Here is a 21,723-nt window from a genome sequence, read left to right as displayed (position 1 = left end):
GTTTCTCTTTATATTCTTTTATGTATTTTTAATGCTTCTTACACTCCAATGCTTTTATTTTATGTGAAGCACTTTGAATTGTTTTGTACATGAAATGTGCTATACAAATAAATTGGACTTTGACTTTAAATATCAAGCGTTATCAATGCATCATTATCACCATTATCAGTGGTGCAAGTGGAACAACTTTATCCCCTTTATTCAGGGACTGTAAATTGAAACTGTAATCAGACAATAAACTCCCCCAAATCATGCAATTGAATTATTGAATTAGTCTTTAAACTTCTTATTCTACCAATATTCACTACAAACAAAAATAAGATCATTTTGTTTTTTTTATTTTTAAATCCCATACCCCAGACAAACACTACTTTCAGCTAGTTCTGTCCAACACATCTCATTGGTCACAGGTTGGTTTGGCAGTCAGTTTGTCAGTCCACAGCAGACCCACAGGTAGGAAAAGTGTCATGAAGCTTAATTGTAATAACTGATTACTGAATATGTTGAATGAACCTATTTACCCCACTTACTCGAACTTGAAATGGTAAACTAGCTAAAATTACAAGCGTCATGTCGCCAAAAGGTTTGTTGCAATAACTGCACATTTGTAACACAGCCATATTGATAGGCCACCAATAGGGAATGCCAGGCTACAATAGCAATTAATTTTACAAGTGGGACTAAGTGGGACTAAATAAATGCTCAATAGAAATTAAAGTATTAGCTTTTATATCAGACATCAAGATCTCTCCATCACTGGTGCCTTGCAGTGGAGCCGGAAAGGCATTGGCATCCAGGTTCCAGCTCCCCATCCTATACCACTATTTTTTTTTTTTAACCATGTCCTGTTCTGCATTATGGCAAGAAGAGTGGTGATCTGAATACCGTGTTGTGCCAAATAGATTTGCTTTCTCAAGGGAAGCGTTGTTGATATAGAGCTACCCTTGACACTTAAGGGCCATTTCAGACCAGGGCGGCAAAGCGTGGCGGAACGGAAGCGATTTTTACCGGCGGAGGTGAAAATACATGGAAACAGATCTGTCCTTGCACACCGAACACACCGCCTGATAACCAGCGTAAGACTGCCGTCGTTTCGCTGCCGCCACGCCACGCTCTGGTCTGAAATCGGCCTAAGGCACACTCCCAGTCCACCCCACTACCCACCACAGCCCCCCCCGAATAAACCCTGCGGACACTTCAGAGGCCCCAGAGCATCCACCAGGACCTTCACAACTTGGCCAAATACGTAGCCCCCCCCCCTACAATGACCAACCTTCCACCCACACCCCAAGAGACCACCAGACCCACAGCAGCCCAGGACCTCCAGCCAATGCCCAACTGCCCAGAATGGTTAGACAATGACCCACCACCCCACGAAGTGATGGAACTTATCAACGGGGGTTCCATGCTGCCTAAATCACCCAGTATGCACAGTGTGGGGCATGCTGGAATATTGCACTTGAGCCATGTTGATACAGGGGCACAAAACCACAAAGCGTGTACATAATCATTGGTTTTGTTACCTTTGCAATGTGAGCAGAGGTTTGAGTGTGTAAGACCCTCCTGAACATCCTTTGTCCTGTAAAATGAGTTCTGTGAAAAATGTTGTATGGTATAAGTTGTATATTTAGTAGTAAAGAAGTTTGTCCCAATTAAAAAATTACACGGAATGAGTGAAGACTTGGTTGTTTTAAGAAATTTCCACCAGGCTGTCAGAGAGGTGATGATGTGAATGCTTTTAAAACATTTGTGATGTTTGATGTTATGACTAATAAATGGCAGGTCAGTGATATCCAGATTATCACACAGGTCAATTCAATTTACCACTGTCTTAGATCTTCCATAGAGTTTTTAAACTTACACATTGTGGTTTGTTTTCTCAAAGAAATTTGGAGATGTATGAATCTAGTGACTTGAACCAAATAGAGGATGGTTTGATGGGGATCATTGAAAACAGGTAATTTACTTCCAAAGTGTAAGATCATCCTCTGTCTTTAAAAGCTGAACAAAATGTACCTTTGTTAGTTCTGAAAGCCCTGGGGGAAATGTTTATGCCTAAATATATCTAATAATTCTTGACTGTAATGTGGTAGTGGGTATATTCTGGCCACAACAGTTAATAGGCAGAACTGTGGCAATACATCATCAGCAACTCTTATCTCATGCTCACTACTTTTAGACTGAATGCCTTTAATATTTGATTATGTCTGACAGAAGCTGCTAGATGTTCGATAAGAATTGCAAAAAGTGAGGGGGAAAGTGCTCAACCCTGGCTGTTTGATCATTTGTCCTGACACATGCATTTGGGGAGCTCTATAATATTCTTATCCAGTTGATGAATAGAGCTGTAACAAAATCCGGGTTATCCGGTTTTCAACCCGGATAAATACGTCACCCGGGCAGACCGGATGGTGGCATGCATTTGATCCGCCTTAAAAAAAAAAAAAAAAAAAAGATTAAACCGGAATATATATATATCTATATATATATAGATATATATATATATCTATATATATATATATGTGTGTGTGTTCCCTCTTTAGTTGCCTACTAGGCTACGGTCTTTCTCAAGCATGGTGTTCAGTCACGAACACAGTCACAGACACACTGAGTGAAACGAAACCTAACTCCCGCCCCGTTTGTCACGAGCCGGTTAAGTGAGCCATGCCCCCTACTGATCCGTCCGGACTTGCGATCCGTCCGGACGGGACGAATCCCCACTGACTCGTAACTGCTCGAACGGCTCACTCTGCTCGCGCTCGGCTCTATCTCTCTGCTCGCTCGCAACTCTTAGTTGTATAAATGAGCCACACCACCACTTATGTTCCAACTTCGTAGCGTTGCATTTTTTTCTCTAGTTAAGCCAGCGCCACTTCATGACGGATCCTTGCTCGGTCAGATCGTATATTGAGTTGTTTCTGTGTGGAAGCGGGTGCCTGAGTCTGGCGAATCATGCCGGCTCTGGGTGACTCACGGCCAGACGAGTCACGCGGCAGAATCGAAACTTAAAAAGATCCGAGTTGGCATGGATTCGCTACTTGCCCGTCTGACCGCTGAGTCACCCAGAGCCCGCGATTCAGCGGTCAGACGGGCAAGTAGCGAATCCATGCCAACTCGGAGCTTTTTAAGTTTCGATTCTGCCGGCAGCAAGGATTGTCGACTCGTCAACCCATCTGACTGCTGAAGCCTCTGTAGCTCGCTACAGGCTCGGTTAGCGTGGCTTCATGCATCTTGTACAGCCGTTGAAAAAGAATCATTTAGTGATATAGGGAGGGCAAGATCATTCCATGTTGTTTACTTGTAGGTCTAAACTCAGCATTGCCTCACCTAATGCTACCACATTTGTCGCTGTGTAAATGCACACACTAGCTGTTGTGTCTGGCTTTCAGATAAAATGGCATTGAATTATTACTTGACAAAAATAAATGAATGAACTTGTAGCTGTAGGCTGCTCTTTGATTTATCAAAATGAATTGATAAATGGGACAAAAAAAAAAGGCGAGGCGCATAGCCACTAAACGGCAGAAAGGTTTTTGTTTTTTTTAATAAGTGACTCAAGTGATTCAAGTGATCTGTATAACTCGAATCCCCTCCTCGAAATGATCCAATCAGCCCGGATTGCCCAAAAGATTCGAGTTAAGCATCTCTATTGATGAAGGATGGCCCAAACGTCACCCAAACCCAAAAGTTGCAAATAAAAATGTCCAGTTATCTTAAAGGAGAAGTTCGTGTTTTTTAAACCTGGACCTTATTTCTGGCATAAAATACGTTCATCTACTCACCGACAACAGTTTGGTGAAAGTCGGCATCCTTTGGACGCTATTTAGATCCGCGTATAACGGGGGCATCGGCCGATGCAGCGATATATGAATATACGCGGGTCTAAATAGCGTCCAAAGGACGCCATCTTTCACAATGTAGCCCATTCCCTTTTGAAATGATTGAAATCGGGGTCTTTGAGTAAAGATGTATTAATTCTCCAATTTATAGTTGGTGTTTTGAGTCTCTCATTCATCAGAGTGAGACTGGTGCATGATCGCTGATAGTGTTGGGATAGATTTTGGTTTCTGAAATATCCCAAATCAGAGAGCTGCTAACTAAGAAATAACCTAATCTTGAATATGAGTGGTATACTGGTTTGAAGAAGGTGTAACCCCTAAGAGTGGGGTAAAGGAAGCGCCAAGCATGGCAAAGACCAAAATCACTCATGTGTTGCTGAACAGTTTGCCAATTCTGCTGACTCCCTGTGGTACTGAGCCTGTCCACTCCTAAGTGTAATATCATGCTGAAGTCCCCTCCAATGATGAGGGTGTTATCAGCGAGTGAAATGAAAAAGGAGTGAAAAAATGGGGGGTCGTCAATAGGGATGGGAATCGAAAACCGGTTCTTATTGAGAACCAGTTCCCAGTGAAATCATGAGAGACAGAGCCTGACTGGCTCAGAGCCAGAGGCTGGTGGTACTACCCCCAGTTCACCTCTACCTCCAGCTTCTCCTTTCACCAGAGCAGGAAGAGTTAAATTACCCAGGCCAGGATAGACCAATGTGGACCTCACCGTTGTTGGGTTTGTGAGGTCATGACTCGTGTTACTTCTAAACTAAACAAAGTTGATGCTAATCGACCGGTTTGTTGTCCTTTTTTTCCAAATGAGAATCGATAAGGGAACCAATAAAGAACCGAATCAGTAAGCAGAATCGAAAATGGAATTGGAATCGTAAAAATCTTATCAATTTCCATCCCGAGTCGTCAACATTTGGGCCATATATATTAGCAATGCATTTCTTAACATTTTGAATAGATGAGTTACCTATTATAAATCTACCTTCTGGATCTAAAATTTACTTTGCTGCCTATCAAACACCTCTTTATCTGGAGTTGTAACAGGCTGAGCTGTGGTGAGTACATCTGCTGCTGTCTTTGATAAATTAATCTCTGTAGTAAAATAACATCTGCCTGTGGATTCTTCAATTGATTGAACATTTTTAATCTCTTTGCCCTGGACCCAGCTCCAGGCACATGCCATGTGATAAACCTCAGTATGGTCATGCTCAGGCTATGTTCAGGGACGCCTGCTAAAAATGTGCATGCGTGTGCACATATGCGTGCATGCGAGTATGTTGAGTGTTTTTGTGTGGAGCATGTGCAGGTGTGTGTAAGCACACTGTCGTTGCCGTATGATCACTTTATTTCTTTGAAGATGGTGGGTTTGACATCGTTAACAGTTCTCTGCCAAAAGCATTCAACTAGTTTTTATCTCCAAAGTAATACTTCCAGGTTCCCTCTGCTCACTTTTTGTCTCAATTCTCGTGGTTATCAGTCACGTTAAGTGGTTGCTTTCAGTGTTTCACAGACTTTAAATCGAGTTAGGGAAAGCTGTATTTTTCTACACTGCACCATTGACTGAATAATCTGCTTAAAGATCTCAAACTACGAACCCCTATACCTATTGACAGATATAATAGTATCATAAAGAATATGGTGAGATAGACATATATATATATATATAAAATATTTGGAATCCAAAGTTATGAAATCACCCTAAACTATATGATTCAGAAAATGCAGCCAAAAATACACTTGAGATGGTCAGAGTTCCAATGTAATAAAGTTTATTCCACACAGCAAAATAAAACCAAGTATCCTTTGGAAAAAGACTGAACACTGTGCTCTTGAGCTATTCCCTTTATGCAATTCAACAGGGTGAGCTCATAATGTGCTCCATGCATTTAAAAAAAAAAAAAAATCTTGAATGTCTTTAAAAATATTGGTATCATAGGTTAGCTGTATTGTCCCACTGGGCCCATGCTGTGGCCTGCTTTTATCCCTTTATTGACTCATTCTGATGATAAAATACACAGCCTTCGCCCAGCTGATCTCAAGACCTCTGCTTAAGCATAGTCTCATCGTTTCGTTGCAGAAGAATTCTTGGCGCAGTCTTAGGTTTTTGACTAGCCTGTACTGACCGTTTCAGGTTAACCTCAGCTCTCTCCTGTATACCCTTATTTCCAGACGATACCTCTACAGATTCAGTAAATGGACTGTTTTTATACAGCTTTTTTACACTATAAGCCATATTCATCGTTTCACACAAAGAACACTTTTTAGTGTAGTGCTTTTTCTAAGTCACATACATTCAAACATCGATTCATGCATCAGAGGCAATGTAGGGTTCAGTGTCTTTCCCAACAACACAGTCCATATATTCTTTCTCCTGATCTTCAGCCACCCCAATTTCTGTGAATCTTTAAATAACATTAAGTACTGCAGATTATGAAATGTTCAAAGTCTTTGGAATTTTACATTGAGCTACTTTGTACTGACAATTTGTAGATGCAGTATTATCCCTGAACCTATGACAGCTTTAAGACTGACAGACTCTGCCTCTCAAAGAACCCTTTTTTTTTTTGCCTCATCATGCTACTGACATGCTACTTGCTAATTAACCTAGTTTTAAGATCTTCCTCCAACATCTTTCTTGTCAGTACCACTTACTTTTCCAGCCTTCTGTTGTCCCCATTCCAACTTTTTTAGACATGTTGCTGTCATCAAAATCAAGTTCTATGAAGTGGTAAGCTGCCTGAAGTTGGTTCTCATTTTTGTGTACCTTGATGCAACTCCACCAACAAGGTGCCAAATAGTTCTCTATACTCAGTTTGAAGTAGACCCTGGAAGCGCTCACTGTACAGATGCAGTTAGCTGCTGCTCATTACCTCCTCCCTCGTAAGTAACAGTTAATACCAGGGCTTTCTTACCTGGAAAAATACATCAAAAAGAGGTGCTTAACATGTACAGCATCTTTTAAAGTTTACAGTTACAAAATTAATTGAAATGTCCACACAGCACAAATGTGGGCTAATGTTAACATAACTTAATGTAATGAATTGATGAAGTTTTTCTGGACACGGATATGACGTAATATAATCGATTCAGGGGAGAAAAATCAATTTTTAAAATCATCCCATAAAAAAATCGCGATATGTACATGAACCTTTTTTTTCGCCCACCCCTAGAGGTTACCTCTGCTTGTTTGTACAACAGAGTTGGAAACTGCAACCTGCGTTGATCGAATAAGCTTCAGAATAAGATTGAAATGATGCTTCCATTTTGACAGGAGAGCAGTGAAATTAGAGCAATAAAAACCTCTCTGATCTCTTTCATAGTTGTTATGTATAAACACTCAAACATTAACACGGCAACAGAATGTTTCACTTGGTCACATTTTATTGTTAATATAGCAAAATTGGACTGTACCCTGATCAGTGGGTCAGTGCACCTCATCCATGGAGGATAACAGAGGCAGCAGCAATCATACTTAGAGCAATGAAAAAGTCACTTCTGACTGTTTTGCAGCACAAATAAAAACACCTCAAAGCCAAAAACGTGTGTAATATGAGCATATTTTAGTTGAATATAGCTGAAGCAAACTTCCTGTTGATACTACTGTACGTGATTAGGCTCAGCACAGCAGTGCTAGCCTCTGATGAGCGCTATTGGGATGGAGCAACATATTTCAGCTAACTTAATTTGTCTAATCTACCTTGAGACAAAGTAGAAATGCAACAGATCCTTGGGCTGAAATATTCTTTTAGGTACTGGAAAACAAGCTGTTCTGGATTCTGTTGTTCCAAAATGCAGTGGTATGGGGACATAGGCTAAGTTTAAGTAATGGTCAAACTAATGTTAGGTTTAGGTTAAGTGTAGGGTCAAAGTTACTTTCAGGTAACAAGAAGAATGTATGGCAAGGTAAAATCCTCTCAAGTAATGAACTGAAAGCAGTTGTGGGTGTATGTATTTTTGCAAATGCTCCAATGTCTTAAGTTGTGTGTGTGTCTGAGGGTGGGGGGGGGTGAAGGGGATTTAGGGCAGCTGTATATAGCATTGTTAAATTAGACCATCATAATAAGATGTGGGATTCAAAGTGCTCTCTGAGGCTTAGAGTTATACTTCATCTGTCTGTCTTCATTGCTGACCTGACACACACTCACACACACTCACACAGACTCACACATATGCATGTACATAGTGGTTAAATGTACACTAACATTTACAAATATCTCAGTAAACACTCAATGTTTTCTTTTACAGGCACACACATAATAATGACAGAGATGTACGTCCGAGGCCGAAAAAAAAAAAAAAATTAAGTCGTCCCCTTTGAAGCTTCACAGTGTGTTTCTCATTCATCCATTCACAACACCAATTCCAATGCTGTCAAACATGTAAATAAAAACAGAATACATTGACTTACAATTTAAACCAATGTTTTTGTCACAATAGAACATAGAAAACATATAATTTGTTTACAACAAAAGGGCTGGAAAAGTAAGTGGTACCTAAAAGACACAGCTGGAAGAACATGTTGCAACTAGTTAGGTTACTTGGCAAGAAGTCAGAGGCATTACTGGTTATGAAAAAAAAAAGCACCTTACAGAGGTAGAGCCAGTCAGATGTAAAGATGAGCAGAGCTTCAGCCATCTGTAAAAAAAAATGCTAAACAATCTAAAATTGTTGAGCAATTTTGGAATAATGTTTCTCAATGTAACATTTTGAGAAGACTTTGAATATTCCATCGTCAACAGTACATGATATTAATAATTGATATATTAATATTTGGGGAATTTGGTAATAGCTCTGCAAGAGACGTGGCTAAAAATCTAGATTTTCAGGTTCTACATTACTACATTAAAAACAGGCATGATTCTGCCATGAAAATTACCGCATGGGCTCAAGAACACTTGAGTGAAAATAAATCAGAAATCAATGTCTGAGAACACCATTCTTTGTAACATCCACAATTGCAGGTTAAAACACTATTGTGCAAAGAAGAAGCCATATTTGAAGACATTCCACCATCTCCTCTGGGCCAAAGCTTATTTCAAATGGACCAAAACAACGTGGAAAACTGTTCAGTGGTCAAACAGACTGAAAGTTGAAATTCTATCTGGACATCATGGAAGTCATGTTCCATTTTTAAAATGGAGAGGAACCACAGCTTTTTATCAGTTCCCAGTTCAAAATATCTGATGGTATTGGGACAATTTAGGGCCCATGGAACTGGTAAATGTAAGTGCTGAAAGGTATATATATATATATATATATATATATATTTTTTTTTTTAATGAACTGGTTAAGACCTTCAGTGCAGACAGTTCAGTTGATTGAATGAAACAAGCCAGCTGTGCTGGTGCAGGGTTGGAACAAAAACCTGCAGCCACACCGGCAGATTATCCTTAAATGTAGGATCTGAGTTCATGTGTTCCTTGCTGCTAAAATGAAGGATGGATGGATGGAAGACCCAGGACTGCTGGGCAGCTAGAATGTATTGTCAAAGAAGAATCAGACAACTTTCCTCTCCTTAAGGTCCAACAACTGGTCCCCTCAGTTCCCTAATGCTTACAAAGCGTTGTTAAAAGAAAAGAGGATGCTACACAGTGGTAAATGTGGTCCTCTCCCAGCTTTTTAAATACTGTGTTGGTGCTATCAAATTTAATATAATATTTTCATGAAATGATTAATGTCCCACTTTCAACATTTAGTGTTGTATATGTTCTATTTTGAATATCATATTATATCATATTCCCAATCATTGCAATCTGTTTTCTTTTTTCACAGCATCCCAACTTGAAATGTAGGTCGTACAAAGTCATTCTGTGCTTCGTATTCGATATATACATGGCTTTTTTTCTATCACACAAAAGCATGAACAGGCCTGTGAATTGGCTGAGCATTGAATTACAAATCTTCTGAATGAAAACAGTTCTCTTATCCAAGCCATGGCCATGACATATATATCACTTTTATTATTTTTTGTAACCAATCAGCATTTGTAACCAGTGTTCTATAGCTGAAAATTATCTGTAAAGATATTGATTACTGAACAGCATAAATAATTAATGTATACTAGAAAGAGCTGTTCCTGCGAAACAGCTGTGAGAATGCAAGAGCTGAATTACCATGCTAAAATATCTTAAGAAGCTAAAAAAAAGCTAAAACAGCTGAAGAAGCTAAAGCTGAAGTAGCTGAAGAAGCTAAAGCTAACGGAGCTGAAGAAGCTAAAGCTGAAGGAGCTGAAGAAGCTAAAACCTAAAGGAGCTAAAGAAGCTAAAACAGCTGAAGAAGCTAAAGAAGCTAAAAAAGCTAAAACAGCTCAAGAAGCTAACAGCTGAAGGAGCTAAAGCTAAAACAGCTGAAGAAGCTAAAGCTAAAGGAGCTGAAGAAGCTAAAGCTAAAGGAGCTGAAGAAGCTAAAGCTGAAGGAGCTGAAGAAGCTAAAAGCTAAAGGAGCTAAAGAAGCTAAAACAGCTGAAGAAGCTAAAATAAGCTAAAACAGCTGAAGAAGCTAACAGCTGAAAGAGCTAAAGCTAAAACAGCTGAAGAAGCTAACAGCTGAAGAAGCTAAAGCTAAAGGAGCTGAAGAAGCTAGCAGCTGAAGGAGCTAAAGAGTTAGAGTTAGAAGTTAGCTAAAGAAGCTAAAAAAGGCTAAAACAGCTAAAGAAGCTAAAAGAAGCTAAAAGCTGAAAGAGCTATGGAAGCTAAAAAAGGCTGAGAAGAAACAGGAGTTTGAAGTTGAAATGACATTTAAAAGATGAAAGTGTAATGATTTCGAGCTAGAAACAGTTGAAATGGCTGAAAGTATGCTTAATTTTGAGCTGACATGCTGGGGATTGAACCCGGGCCGCCCGCACGAAAGGGCGGTAGTGTTACCATTAGGCCATTTCGTTCTGTTAAACCGGAAGTGCATATAACCTCTTTAAAGACTACACAGACAGACACAGAGCACAGCTGCTGCAGCCGCGGGACAAATCTGAGGCGCAGACTGTCTTCTAACACGTTTTGTGAGAAAAGTTGAACAGCTAGAAAAATAATTTTAACATCGTTAGAAGCAGAAGGCTTAGAGGAACTTAGCAAAGTAGTTTTACATCTGTGGAGTCAACTATATTGAAATCGAAGCAGTTTGAACACACACAACATATATGGAGAGATGAGACGGCCGCCCGCCGATCGCGGGAGAGAAATGACGCCGAACACTGACTTCAAATACGTTTTGTGAGAAAAGTTGAGCAGCTAGAAAAATAATTTTAACACCATTAGAAGCAGAAGGCTTAGAGGAAGTTAGCAAAGTAGTTTTACATCTGTGGAGTGAACTATATTTAAATCGAAGCAGTTTGAAACACTTGAAGCTGATTCAAAAATGGCAGATTTAGTCAGAATTTGAGATTTTGTTCAAGCTTAAAGGCTCATAGTTCAAAATCTGTCCATGTGAGCTCTTTAGGAGTTACATTGGCTGAAAGAGGACAAGTTTTCCTACATTTTAAGATATAATTTGTTTCTCTCAGTTAAACTGTATGAAAGTTATAGTAATTTGTTTGAAAAGTTGAAACTTATCGGCACTGCTGAATGTCTCACTCTAAAATCCAAGAAGGAACTTAATTTTCATATTTTTTAAACTGTCATATTTCAAAATTGGCCGAAAATTTTTAAAAGATGAAACATTTTGTAATAGCTGAATGTCTTATGAACATTTTAAAATTTGAATGGCGTCTCTAGCTGAAAGTATGCTGAACTAGTTACGATTTGAAAGAATTTGAAGGATTTGAAGGATTTGAAAGGATTTCAAGATAAGGATTTGAAGAACTTAATTTTCATATTTTTGAAACTGTCATATTTCAAAATTGGCCAAATATTTTTAAAAGATGAAACATTTTGTAATAGCTGAATGTCTTATGAACATTTTAAAATTTGAATGGTGTCTCCAGCTGAAAGTATGCTGAACTAGTTAAGATTTGAAGGATTTGAAAGGATTTGAAGATTTACCATTACTTTTAATGGGGAAAAAAGTTGAACAAAAAGCTTAATATCTTAAAAAGTTGAAAAGTTAGAAACACCAAAAAATATTTCCCATCGAGAGCTGAAAGAGCTGAACATTTTGATACCAAATTTGTTGAAATAGCTGAAAGTATGCTGAAGTATTTGAATGCCGAAAAACGGCGGAAGAATATAGAATACGGAATAATAATAAAGAGAAACGGGAACTTAATAGTGAGAATGCTTAATGCATTCTCACAATTATTATTTTGATAATATGATGATTGTCTGTGTGATGTTTGCATGCAAAATATGTCAAATATTCACTGTCTGGTACCAGGTTGTACAAGGGATGCATTTGCTGGTTTCTGTGTTTGCTGTGATAGTTCAAAATCTTTTAATTTATTACAATGTAACAAAAGTTCTAAAAGTTAAATAGGTTTGTGAGAAATGAAACATTTTATTTGCTGAACATTATGTATTAGGTACTTACTGTACGTGCCTCAGAATGAGAGAAAAAAGGGGGAGGATAAAGAATAACAGGACAGTAGAGTGCTTTGGAAAATAATCACGTTTGGTGGTGTCGTGGCATGGAGAAGATAGGACACGGATGCAGATATTTTCAAACAAAAAAAACCAAAACAAACCTCGATTTATTTCCAAGGAGAACAAAAAGCGCGGCTGAGCCGGATGACAAAAACTAAACTTGGCAAAATCAAAAACCTGACTATGACTATGATAAAAACAAAAGGACAAACCTGACTTGACAAACTTGACTTGGCTTGAACAACTGTGGCAAAGGAGCATGAATGACGGTGAGGATCTGGCAAAGGGAATGAGGAAACCTGGAAACTAAATACTGAGGGAGTGATTGGTGAGTGAGTGCAGCTGTGGGGAAAAACACAGGTGATGTGAGTGAAGGTGATGGCAGGGCAAAAGAAACATGGCAAAAACTAAGACACGACAGAAACCTAAAACATGACCAGACTATAAAACATGGAAAAACTAAAAACTAAACAGGACCTAAAAACATAACCAAAACTAACAGACATGACAATAGCTTGGTTTCAGTCACGTGGTCGTAAGGGGGCGCGGTTTTCAGATGGTTGTCAGGAAGTAAATATGGTGACTACGTCAATGGAGGAAACAGTTCCAGAGAGTCCGTATTGTAGAGATTTAGAGCCAGTTTCTAGAATACGATACAAACAATTAGTGAGTAAATATGTTGGGCGCGACCCGTACCTCATGAAGATGTTACGTCACGAGAAACCAAGCTTTTAGGAATTCTCACAGATAAGCACTGCAGCAAAAAATACCAGACACATGAAATTATGTCAAGTAGTCAAGTAGCATAGAGGGTACATTGCTTTTTAAAGTAATACTATGTAACATTTCTACCATAAAATAACAGCTTGAAAAAAATTGTGCAGCTAGAATGAGTTTTAATATTACGATTGGCCTGTCTCCTGTGCCCTTCGGGGGTCTGAGTTGGAAAAACTGCGCTATGTAACTTTGCTGGACCGGCCCGGGAGCTGAGCGGAAGTACTTCGACTTGCTTTCTGGCACACCTACTGCAAAAACAAATAGACCCCTCTCACGCTCCCAGGTACATTTGATTACTCTTACCTTCTCGGTCGACATAGCTTGCACCTTCTGACTCCTCGCCGGTTCGTCAACAAACGTGAAACGTGAAAGCGAAAGGGTGTTGTATTTACGACAGTGTAACCGTACATTACCTCCAAGCCTGTAGGGGGAGCTCCATAATGGGCTTTTTGAGAAGTTACATTGTATTGCTTTAAAGACAAATCGATGATCACTCAATGTTCTTGTGCCCCCTTTCTTGCAGTCTCTTGGTGCTGCACAGCACTTGCTTAAACCCCCGCTCTTCATCTGTCAACGATAATTTGACTTCTAAAATGTTAACAAGAAAAGTTTCATCCAAACCAGAATCATTTTGGTGTGCAAAGAGTGACACTTTCAAATCATGCTATTTGAATAAAAATATAAGATTGAGGCAAAATTGTCAAACCTCTCTTTTCCCCATCTTTCTGTTTCTCTTTCTGCAGTATGTGGCACTTTCTTCGCTCTTCTTCATCCTTTTGTCAATCTCTACCTTCTGTCTGGAGACCCATGAGGCCTTCAACACCATCTACAACAAAACAGAGAACATCACTGTTGGCAACAAAACACATGAGGAGGTACAGTGAAGTTTCACAGAAATTGTGTTTTTTTTTAATTACATCTGGATTAGATTTATTTGAATAATGAATGACAAAAATATTAAATATTATCTTGTTCACAAATTCACTCATCCCCCTATAAATTTCAGTTCTGTTCATGGAAAGTCAACTTAATCTTTTTTATTTTTAAATCGAGTGTCTGTTTGATGTTCAGTACTCCTGCATTCTACCAAGAGCAATTTACATACAACTAAATCAAAATGCTAACATTAAAAATGCAGGTTCCGGAAGGAGACTTAGGACACAGAATATTAGCTACCAGATAATACAAATTTCAATAGATATTGATCAAAGTCAGACTGCAAAGTGGTGTGGTGGTTAATACTGTCGCCTGTCAGCAAAGAGTTTCCTTGTTTAAATCTCAACTCTGGTCTTTCTGTGTGGGGTTTGCGTATTATCCTCTCTGTGTACTCCAGCTTCCTCCCACAGTCCAAAGCATGGATGTTAGGTTGCAGTGGTGGCCGTGCATTTCACACCTAGGTCTTCAGTAGGTCTCCGTCTGAATCAATCCACCCTCAATAACTATTTTATGGCTGTAAAACCCATCTTTTTATGCAGAAATGCAGTATAAAGAACTGTTGCATCGCAGATAGATAACTTGTGTAGCCAGAATAAATGCATTTACTGAAGAAACAAACCCGGGGTACACACGTCTCCTTCTACTGCAGCTACAGCTGCCACCCACATAAAAAGCATCAATAACAACCTCATATTATTTATTAAAAAAGCAACATTTTACTCACCAAAAATCCTGATTATTTGTACACAGAATCCATCCTCCTTTTTTTCCTCTACTCTGTCGTACATATTATCTGTGCGTTTCAGTTCCATCAAGAAGTCCTTTTCTATCGCCATCGAAGCTAATGCTGAAAGTCGAGCTTGCCCTGTCATAATCCTGGCATAAGTTTCATAAGTTTTAAAGTTTTAAATCCATTTCTTCTCCTCCTTCAGCCATTGTGGGTTGACAAAACAACTATAAAATCAACACAACTTCTTTTTTTAGTTTTCGCTCTTGCAGCTCGCTACAAATGCAGTTTGCTAGCTCTGGCTGGTACAATCTCTGACTATCCAATCAAAGGGTATGAATATGCAGACGTTACCATACGCCTGCTAGAGCGCCTTGGTGTCACCAACTCAAAATCTGATTGGTTGAAGCAACAGTTTGATCGACTCTTATTTTATGCCACAGGGCCCGCAGAACTGATTGGCTGTGTTCGAAACCGCATACTTCTCCTACTACTCCTACTACTCATACTAACTTTAACTTTTTTAAGTTCCTGGATGTATACTAGATGCATAGTATGCATCACGAGGTTACTTGTCATACTCAAACTACCCAAGATGCAAGGTAACCTGACGTCGCCGATCGTCATTTCCTGTCAAAACGGCAGTTTCAAGCTAGCTACAATGAGGGTAGGTTCACTTCCTGTTTTCAAAACAAAAGCACCAATTGTATCGTAATGGTTTTCCCTATGATAAAAGGCAACGGGTATGGATAGGCTGCAGCCCCCACTTTCTTAATGTACAGTAGATATTCCTTTTACAGTCTAAATTAAAACAAAAACTTGTTTAAACCACAATGTAAAACGTGGATGTAGATTCTCAGTCATCCAGGTCATGGTAATCCTAAGACCTTGAACAAGGGCAACTCAACTTTGTACTTTACTTTACTGTGTACTTTACTGTTCTAAGAAGGCGCAAACATATTGTAATTACATATGTGGCAGGAGTTTCCGAGAAACTTAGAAGGATCTTCTCCAAACATGACATTCCAATGCACTTCAAACCCAAGAACACTCTCAGAACAGAGACCAGTTCACCCAAAAGACAAAACACCCAAATACAGACTTTTTACAGTACATTACAGAGTGCAGTGCAGTTCAGCGAGGAGTGCATAAACTTCTATATAAGAGAAACCAAATAACACCAAACCAAAATACAGTTTCAAGAGTGCATGGCACAAAATAGGAAATCCAGCTCTTCAGGTCAAGACTCAGCAGTGCACCTACATCTTACATACTGGAAAAAGAAGACGGATGGTTTGAGAGAGGACGTCGTTTGAGAGTCAACGAAGCCATCTACATTAAACAGGAAAAACCATCATTGAACTGAGGAGTTGGACTCAGGTATCACTTTCCCAGCACTTACAATGCAGCATGGTCTCTCCTCTATAGGCTGTTTCACAACCATTCACACCTTGGATCCTGTAACCAAGACTTGCTCTTTCAGACAGTTAGACCATTTATAGAGGAGAATGACTTAAACGACACGCACATTAGTCAGGGGGTTCAGTGATACGTAACCACCCACCAAGCGTGAATAACCCCTCTCTGCCTAAAGTTTAGAACTGAAGAAGCCTTTTGGATGAGACGTGAAATGCCTTCAAGATCCTAGAAGAAGTCCAGTTTTCCTTATTGAAGCTCTTAGGATCACAAAGAAAACAAAATTATAAGATGGACAGATTATAAGATCCATCTTTCTTATTAATTATAAAGTAAAGTCTCTATATAGTCTCTAAAATTACATACCCCTTATTAAAGGCACTGTTGAGCAGCCTTTTTCATTGATGATTATTACATTACATTACATTACATTACATTACGGTCATTTTGCAGACGCTTTTAACCAAAGCGACTTACAATAAGTGCGTTCAACATCGGTAGGCAAAAGAACTTCAGGTCACAAGAAATCATAAGTGTATTTCCTTCCAAAACCAAACAGCTAAGAGCAAAACTAGTGCTAGAGTAAGTGCGATAAGTCAGGTACCTCAGCCTCTCACCAACTGCACACCAGTCACAGCGGGGTGGGGATGCAAACCCTGGTTCGGGTAGGGGAAGAAATAAAAGAGGTAAGAAAAGCAGGAATGGGATGCAAACCCTGGTTCGGGTAGGGGAAGAAATAATAGAGGTAAGAAAAGCAGGAATGGGATTCAAACCCTGGTTCGGGTAGGGGGTAATGAAAATATAGAGGGTGCCAGTGGTGGAGGAAACAATAAGTGCGTAAGGAACTAGGACGGAGCAGGTGATGTCCTAAGAGGGCGGATCAGGGTAGTTTTTCCTGAAGAGGTGGGTTTTCAGCCTGCGGCGAAAGATGGGCAGCAACTCAGCTGTCCTGATATCAGTCGGGAGATCGTTCCACCATCGGGGTGCCAGAACAGAGAAGACGTGACCGTGTCGATCGTGCGCAGGGACCCCTGAGTGACGGGGCAGCCAGGCGCCTGGTGGCCGCAGAGCGAAGTGGTCGGGCGGGGGTGTAGGGCTTGACCATAGCCTGGAGGTATGAAGGAGCTGTTCCTTCCACTGCCCTGTAGGCAAGCACCAGAGTCTTAAACTGGATGCGAGCAGCTACAGGGAGCCAGTGTAGAGAGCGGAGAAGGGGAGTGGTGTGGGAGAACTTGGGGAGGTTGAACACCAGACGAGCAGCAGCTTTCTGAACCAGCTCCAGAGGTCTGATGGCAGAAGCCGGGGCGCCTGCAAGGAGGGAGTTGCAGTAGTCCAGGCGGGAGATGACAAGAGCCTGGATGAGCACCTGTGCTGCCTTGTCGGTGGGGAAGGGGCGAATCCTCCGGATGTTGTAGAGGAGGAATCGGCAGGAACGGGTCACTGATGCGATGTTTGGCAAGAACGACAGTTCGTCGTCCAGGGTCACACCCAGATTCCTCGCGGTCCGGGTTGATGTCACCACAGAGTCATCCATGGTGATGGCCAGATCTCGGAACGGGCAGCCCTTCCCCGGGAGAAACACCAGCTCAGTCTTGTCAAGGTTGAGCTTAAGGTGGTGCATCGACATCCACTCCGAGATGTCTGCCAGGCACGCAGCAATGCGTGCTTCCACTTGGGTGTCAGAAGGGGGAAAAGACAGAATCAGCTGGGTGTTGTCTGCATAGCAGTGGTAGGAAAAGTTATGGGAGTGGATGACAGAACCAAGAGATGATGTGTAGAGGGAGAAAAGAAGAGGACCCAGGACCGAACCTTGGGGAACCCCAGTGGTGAGCCTACGTGGCTTCGACACAGACCCTCTCAGTGTGACCTGGTAGGAGCGATCTGTCAGGTAGGATGAGAACATGGAGAGTGCAGAGCCAGAAACCCCCATTCCCTCCAGGGCAGAGAGAAGGATGTCGTGGTTCACTGTGTCAAATACTGCAGACAGGTCCAGGAGAATCAAGACAGAGGAGAGAGAGTTAGCTCGAGCAGTTTGGAGTGACTCAGTTACTGCTAGGAGGGCCGTCTCAGTTGAGTGGCCCACCTTGAACCCGGACTGGTAGGGATCCAAGAGGTTGTTCTGATGGAGGTAAGAGGACAGTTGTTTAAAGACAGCACGTTCAAGAGTTTTGGACAGGAAGGGTAGAAGGGATACCGGTCTGTAATTCTTGATCTCTGAAGGGTCAAGAGCTGGTTTCTTTAGAAGAGGAGTGACTCTGGCAGTCCTGAAAGCAGAAGGAAAAGAGCCTGATGTCAAAGATGTGTTAATGAGGTGGGTCAGGTAAGGAAGAAGATCAGGTGCAGCAGAATGAAGTAGAGCGGAAGGGACTGGGTCAAGGGAACATGTGGTGGGGCGGCTGGATGTTACAAGGTGAAGGACCTCATTTGCAGAGAGGGGAGATAAGTGGGACAGAGAGGGAGGTGAGGGAGAAGGTGGTAGAGAGGGAGGAGTGGGAGGGCGACAGGTGTGGGTGGTGTGGACAGCTGGGGGGTGAGGGAAGGAAGATCGGATATCGTTAACTTTCTTGTCAAAGAAGTCGGTGAAATCGTCAGGGAGGAGGGAGGAGGAGGGGAGAGGGGGTGGGGGTTGGAGGAGGGATGAGAAAGTTTGGAAGAGTTTTTTGGGGTTGGAAGCAGAAGTTTGAATTTTGTTACAGAAGAAGGCAGTTTTTGCAGCAGAGAGAGAGGAGGAAAAAGTGGAAAGCAAGGACTGGAAGGCAAGAAGGTCTTCAGGAAGTTTACTTTTCCTCCATTTGCGCTCGGCCGCCCTCACGCTCCGCCTCTCAGTACACACTGAGTCTGACAGCCAAGGGGCAGGTGGAGCTGAGCGTGCAGGCCTGGAGGTGAGGGGACAGAGTTTGTCCAGAGAGGAGGACAGGGTGGAGAGAAGAAGATCAGTAGAAGTGTCAGGGGATAGAAGAGAAAAAGATTCAGGGGCAGGCAGAGCAGAGAGAACAGAAGAGGAGAAGTCAGTGGGGGAGAGAGAGCGGAGATTGGGACGAGAAGATACCAAGTGGGTGGGGGGAGGTCGGGAGGGAGGAAAGGAGAGGGAGAGGGTGTAGGACATGAAGTAGTGGTCAGAGAGATGAAGAGGAGTGACAGAGAGGTTGGCGCTAGAACAGTGCCTGATGAAGATAAGGTCCAGTATGTTGCCAGCCTTGTGGGTAGGAGGAGATGGGGAGAGAGCAAGGTCGAAGGAGGAGAGAAGAGAAACAAGAGGGTGAAGCTTCTCTGTCTGGATGTTGAAATCACCGAGAAGGATGAGGCCGGAGCCATCATCAGGGAAGTGAGAGACAAGAGTGTCCAGCTCCTCCAGGAAGTCCCCAATAGGGCCTTGTGGGCGATAAACTACAGCGATGGTGAGCTTGACTGGGTGAGAGACAGTGACAGCATGAAATTCAAAGGAGGAGGGAGAGAATTGCAAGAGGGAACAAAGAGAGTATTTCCAGTCCTTGGAAATCAGCAGGCCAGTACCACCGCCCCGCCTCGCAGCTCTGGGAGTGTGAGAGAAAGAGTACACATCAGACAGAGCTGCGGGCGTGGCAGTGTTTTCTGGGGTGATCGAGGTCTCTGTAAGAGCAAGAAAGTTAAGGAAGAGCATGGATGCATAACCTGAGATAAACTCAGCCTTCTGCACAGCAGACTGGCAGTTCCACAGCCCCCCTGCCACCACTTGCTCAACATAAGTAGAGAGAGAAGGGTGGATGAGGTTAGTGGGGTCCCGGCCTCTGGGTCTGACCCTGTATCTGCGTGGGCACCAAGACCGAGAGGAAAGAACGGGAATGAAGCACATGGTTTCTTGAAAAATGGTACTTTACACTTACAGGGACCGTCCACACGAAGATCGTCCTTGAGGAAGTCGGACTTGAAAAAGTCAAGTGCCTTTGTACGACAGCCTTCGTTTGAAAGCTGACGCTTCCAACAACAGGAGTTGCTTTGTACTGATTCACTAATTGCTGATTGTCTGCAGGAGTGCAGACCCCTCCCACAGATTAAAAGACAAGTGGCCACTCAGGGCTGAAGCTAGTTTCAATGGGGCTGTTATCACACAGTGAAAAACAAGCCTCCGGTAAATTTACTTTTAGCAGTCAAAAATCTAGCAAAGATTTAGCAAAGATTTAGCAAATATCTAGCAAAAAGCTAAATGGTACACAAGATAAATGTAGCTTACGAATTCTGGATGAATCAAGAAGTCCACAGCTCCTCCAGAAGGTCAAACACACTCAAAAAGTCACAATACGATCTGAGCTGACTAAGGCGCCGTTTACACATACCCGGGTATTTTGAAAAACGCATATTTTCTAACCTTCGTTTTCAAAAAAAAACCCGTGCACACAGCCCCGTTTTTTTAAAAAACCCCGTCTACATTGATCCGGAGAAATACGCTATCAGGAGCTGTTAAATTACGCCAAGCCTGACGGTGGCAATGTTAGAACAATGAGAATTCCACACAAGCCAATCAGAAGCCTAATAGAGAACCGCTGACAGGCAACTTTCTTCACAACATCAACAGAAGCGCGCATGTGAGTACTCTCACCCTGGATGTGCGGGCGTAGCAGTTCTGCTAGGGAAAGGAGTGAAAATCGTGACATCCTGAAATTTTCCCTCCATTCCTCCGGGACAACAAAGCCATTTTCAAAATTTTCCCACCATAAAGCAGTCCGTCCGGGTCTAATCCAGAATCGCCGTCGCTGGCGGTGGTATGGCCGGGCTCTGTCTGCCAACAGAAGCTCCGCAATTGTTGCCCTCCACGCCGTAATGCGCCTTTGTTGTTCAATACTTTGTAGGAGTGTAATTTTCAAAATCACACAAGCGAGTATAGCTCTCAACAAAATAAATGCTGCTAGTACCTCCATGCTTGCCAGATAAACAATGAATGGCGTTATCCTGCCACTATGGTGGATAGGGGCGGGGCTCTGTACTATGACGACAACTCCGCATTCCATTCTGAAAACTCCGTTTTCGTCTTTCAACCAGTTTACACACAAACGCTAAACGGAGTTTTTAAAAAATCTCCACTTTTGCCGGAGTTTTTTTTTAGCTTCGTTTTCGGAGGAAAAAACTCCGTTTGTGTGTAAACGAAAGGCACAAACGAAGGGAAAGGTCTTCGTTTTTCAAAATACCCAGGTATGTGTAAACGGCACCTAAATAGGGGCTAGGGTCATGCAAACCCCTCCCACAGATCAAAAGACAAGTGGCCACTCAGGGCTGAAGCTAGTTTCAATGGGGCTGTTATCACATAGTGAAAAACAAGCCTCCAGCTAATTTACTTTTAGCAGTCAAAAATCTAGCAAAGATTTAGCAAAGATTTAGCAAAGATTTAGCAAAGATTTAGCAAATATCTAGCAAAAAGCTAAATGGTACACAAGATAAATGTAGCTTACGAATTCTGGATGAATCAAGAAGTCCACAGCTCCTCCAGAAGGTCAAACACACTCAAATAACTTACATAATTGGAGCTAAGACTTCTGGAACAAAA

At 41.7% G+C, this 21,723-nt stretch overlaps 1 protein-coding gene and 1 pseudogene across 6 annotated transcripts in view; one reads left to right on the top strand and one right to left on the bottom strand.

Annotated features, from left to right (window-relative positions):
- Nucleotides 1–21,723, top strand: part of LOC142371619 (voltage-gated potassium channel KCNC1-like) — a 181,658-nt gene that overhangs the window by 55,650 nt on the left and 104,285 nt on the right. For all 6 annotated transcript variants that reach the window (XR_012768080.1, XM_075454327.1, XM_075454325.1 and 3 more), the window contains exon 2: nucleotides 13,870–14,001. Coding sequence is in view for 5 of the 6 variants with exons in the window: in XM_075454327.1 (XP_075310442.1) it covers nucleotides 13,870–14,001 (132 nt within the window). In the remaining variant the exon portion in view is untranslated. The remainder of the gene's footprint in view (nucleotides 1–13,869; nucleotides 14,002–21,723) is intronic.
- LOC142371836 (uncharacterized) lies at nucleotides 17,073–20,037 on the bottom strand (annotated as a pseudogene).

Source organism: Odontesthes bonariensis, chromosome 21 (assembly GCF_027942865.1).
Source record: "Odontesthes bonariensis isolate fOdoBon6 chromosome 21, fOdoBon6.hap1, whole genome shotgun sequence".
Classification (NCBI taxonomy): Eukaryota; Metazoa; Chordata; class Actinopteri; order Atheriniformes; family Atherinopsidae; genus Odontesthes; species Odontesthes bonariensis.
Note: the sequence above shows the minus strand (reverse complement) of the source record. Positions and strands in the feature narration are given on the sequence as shown.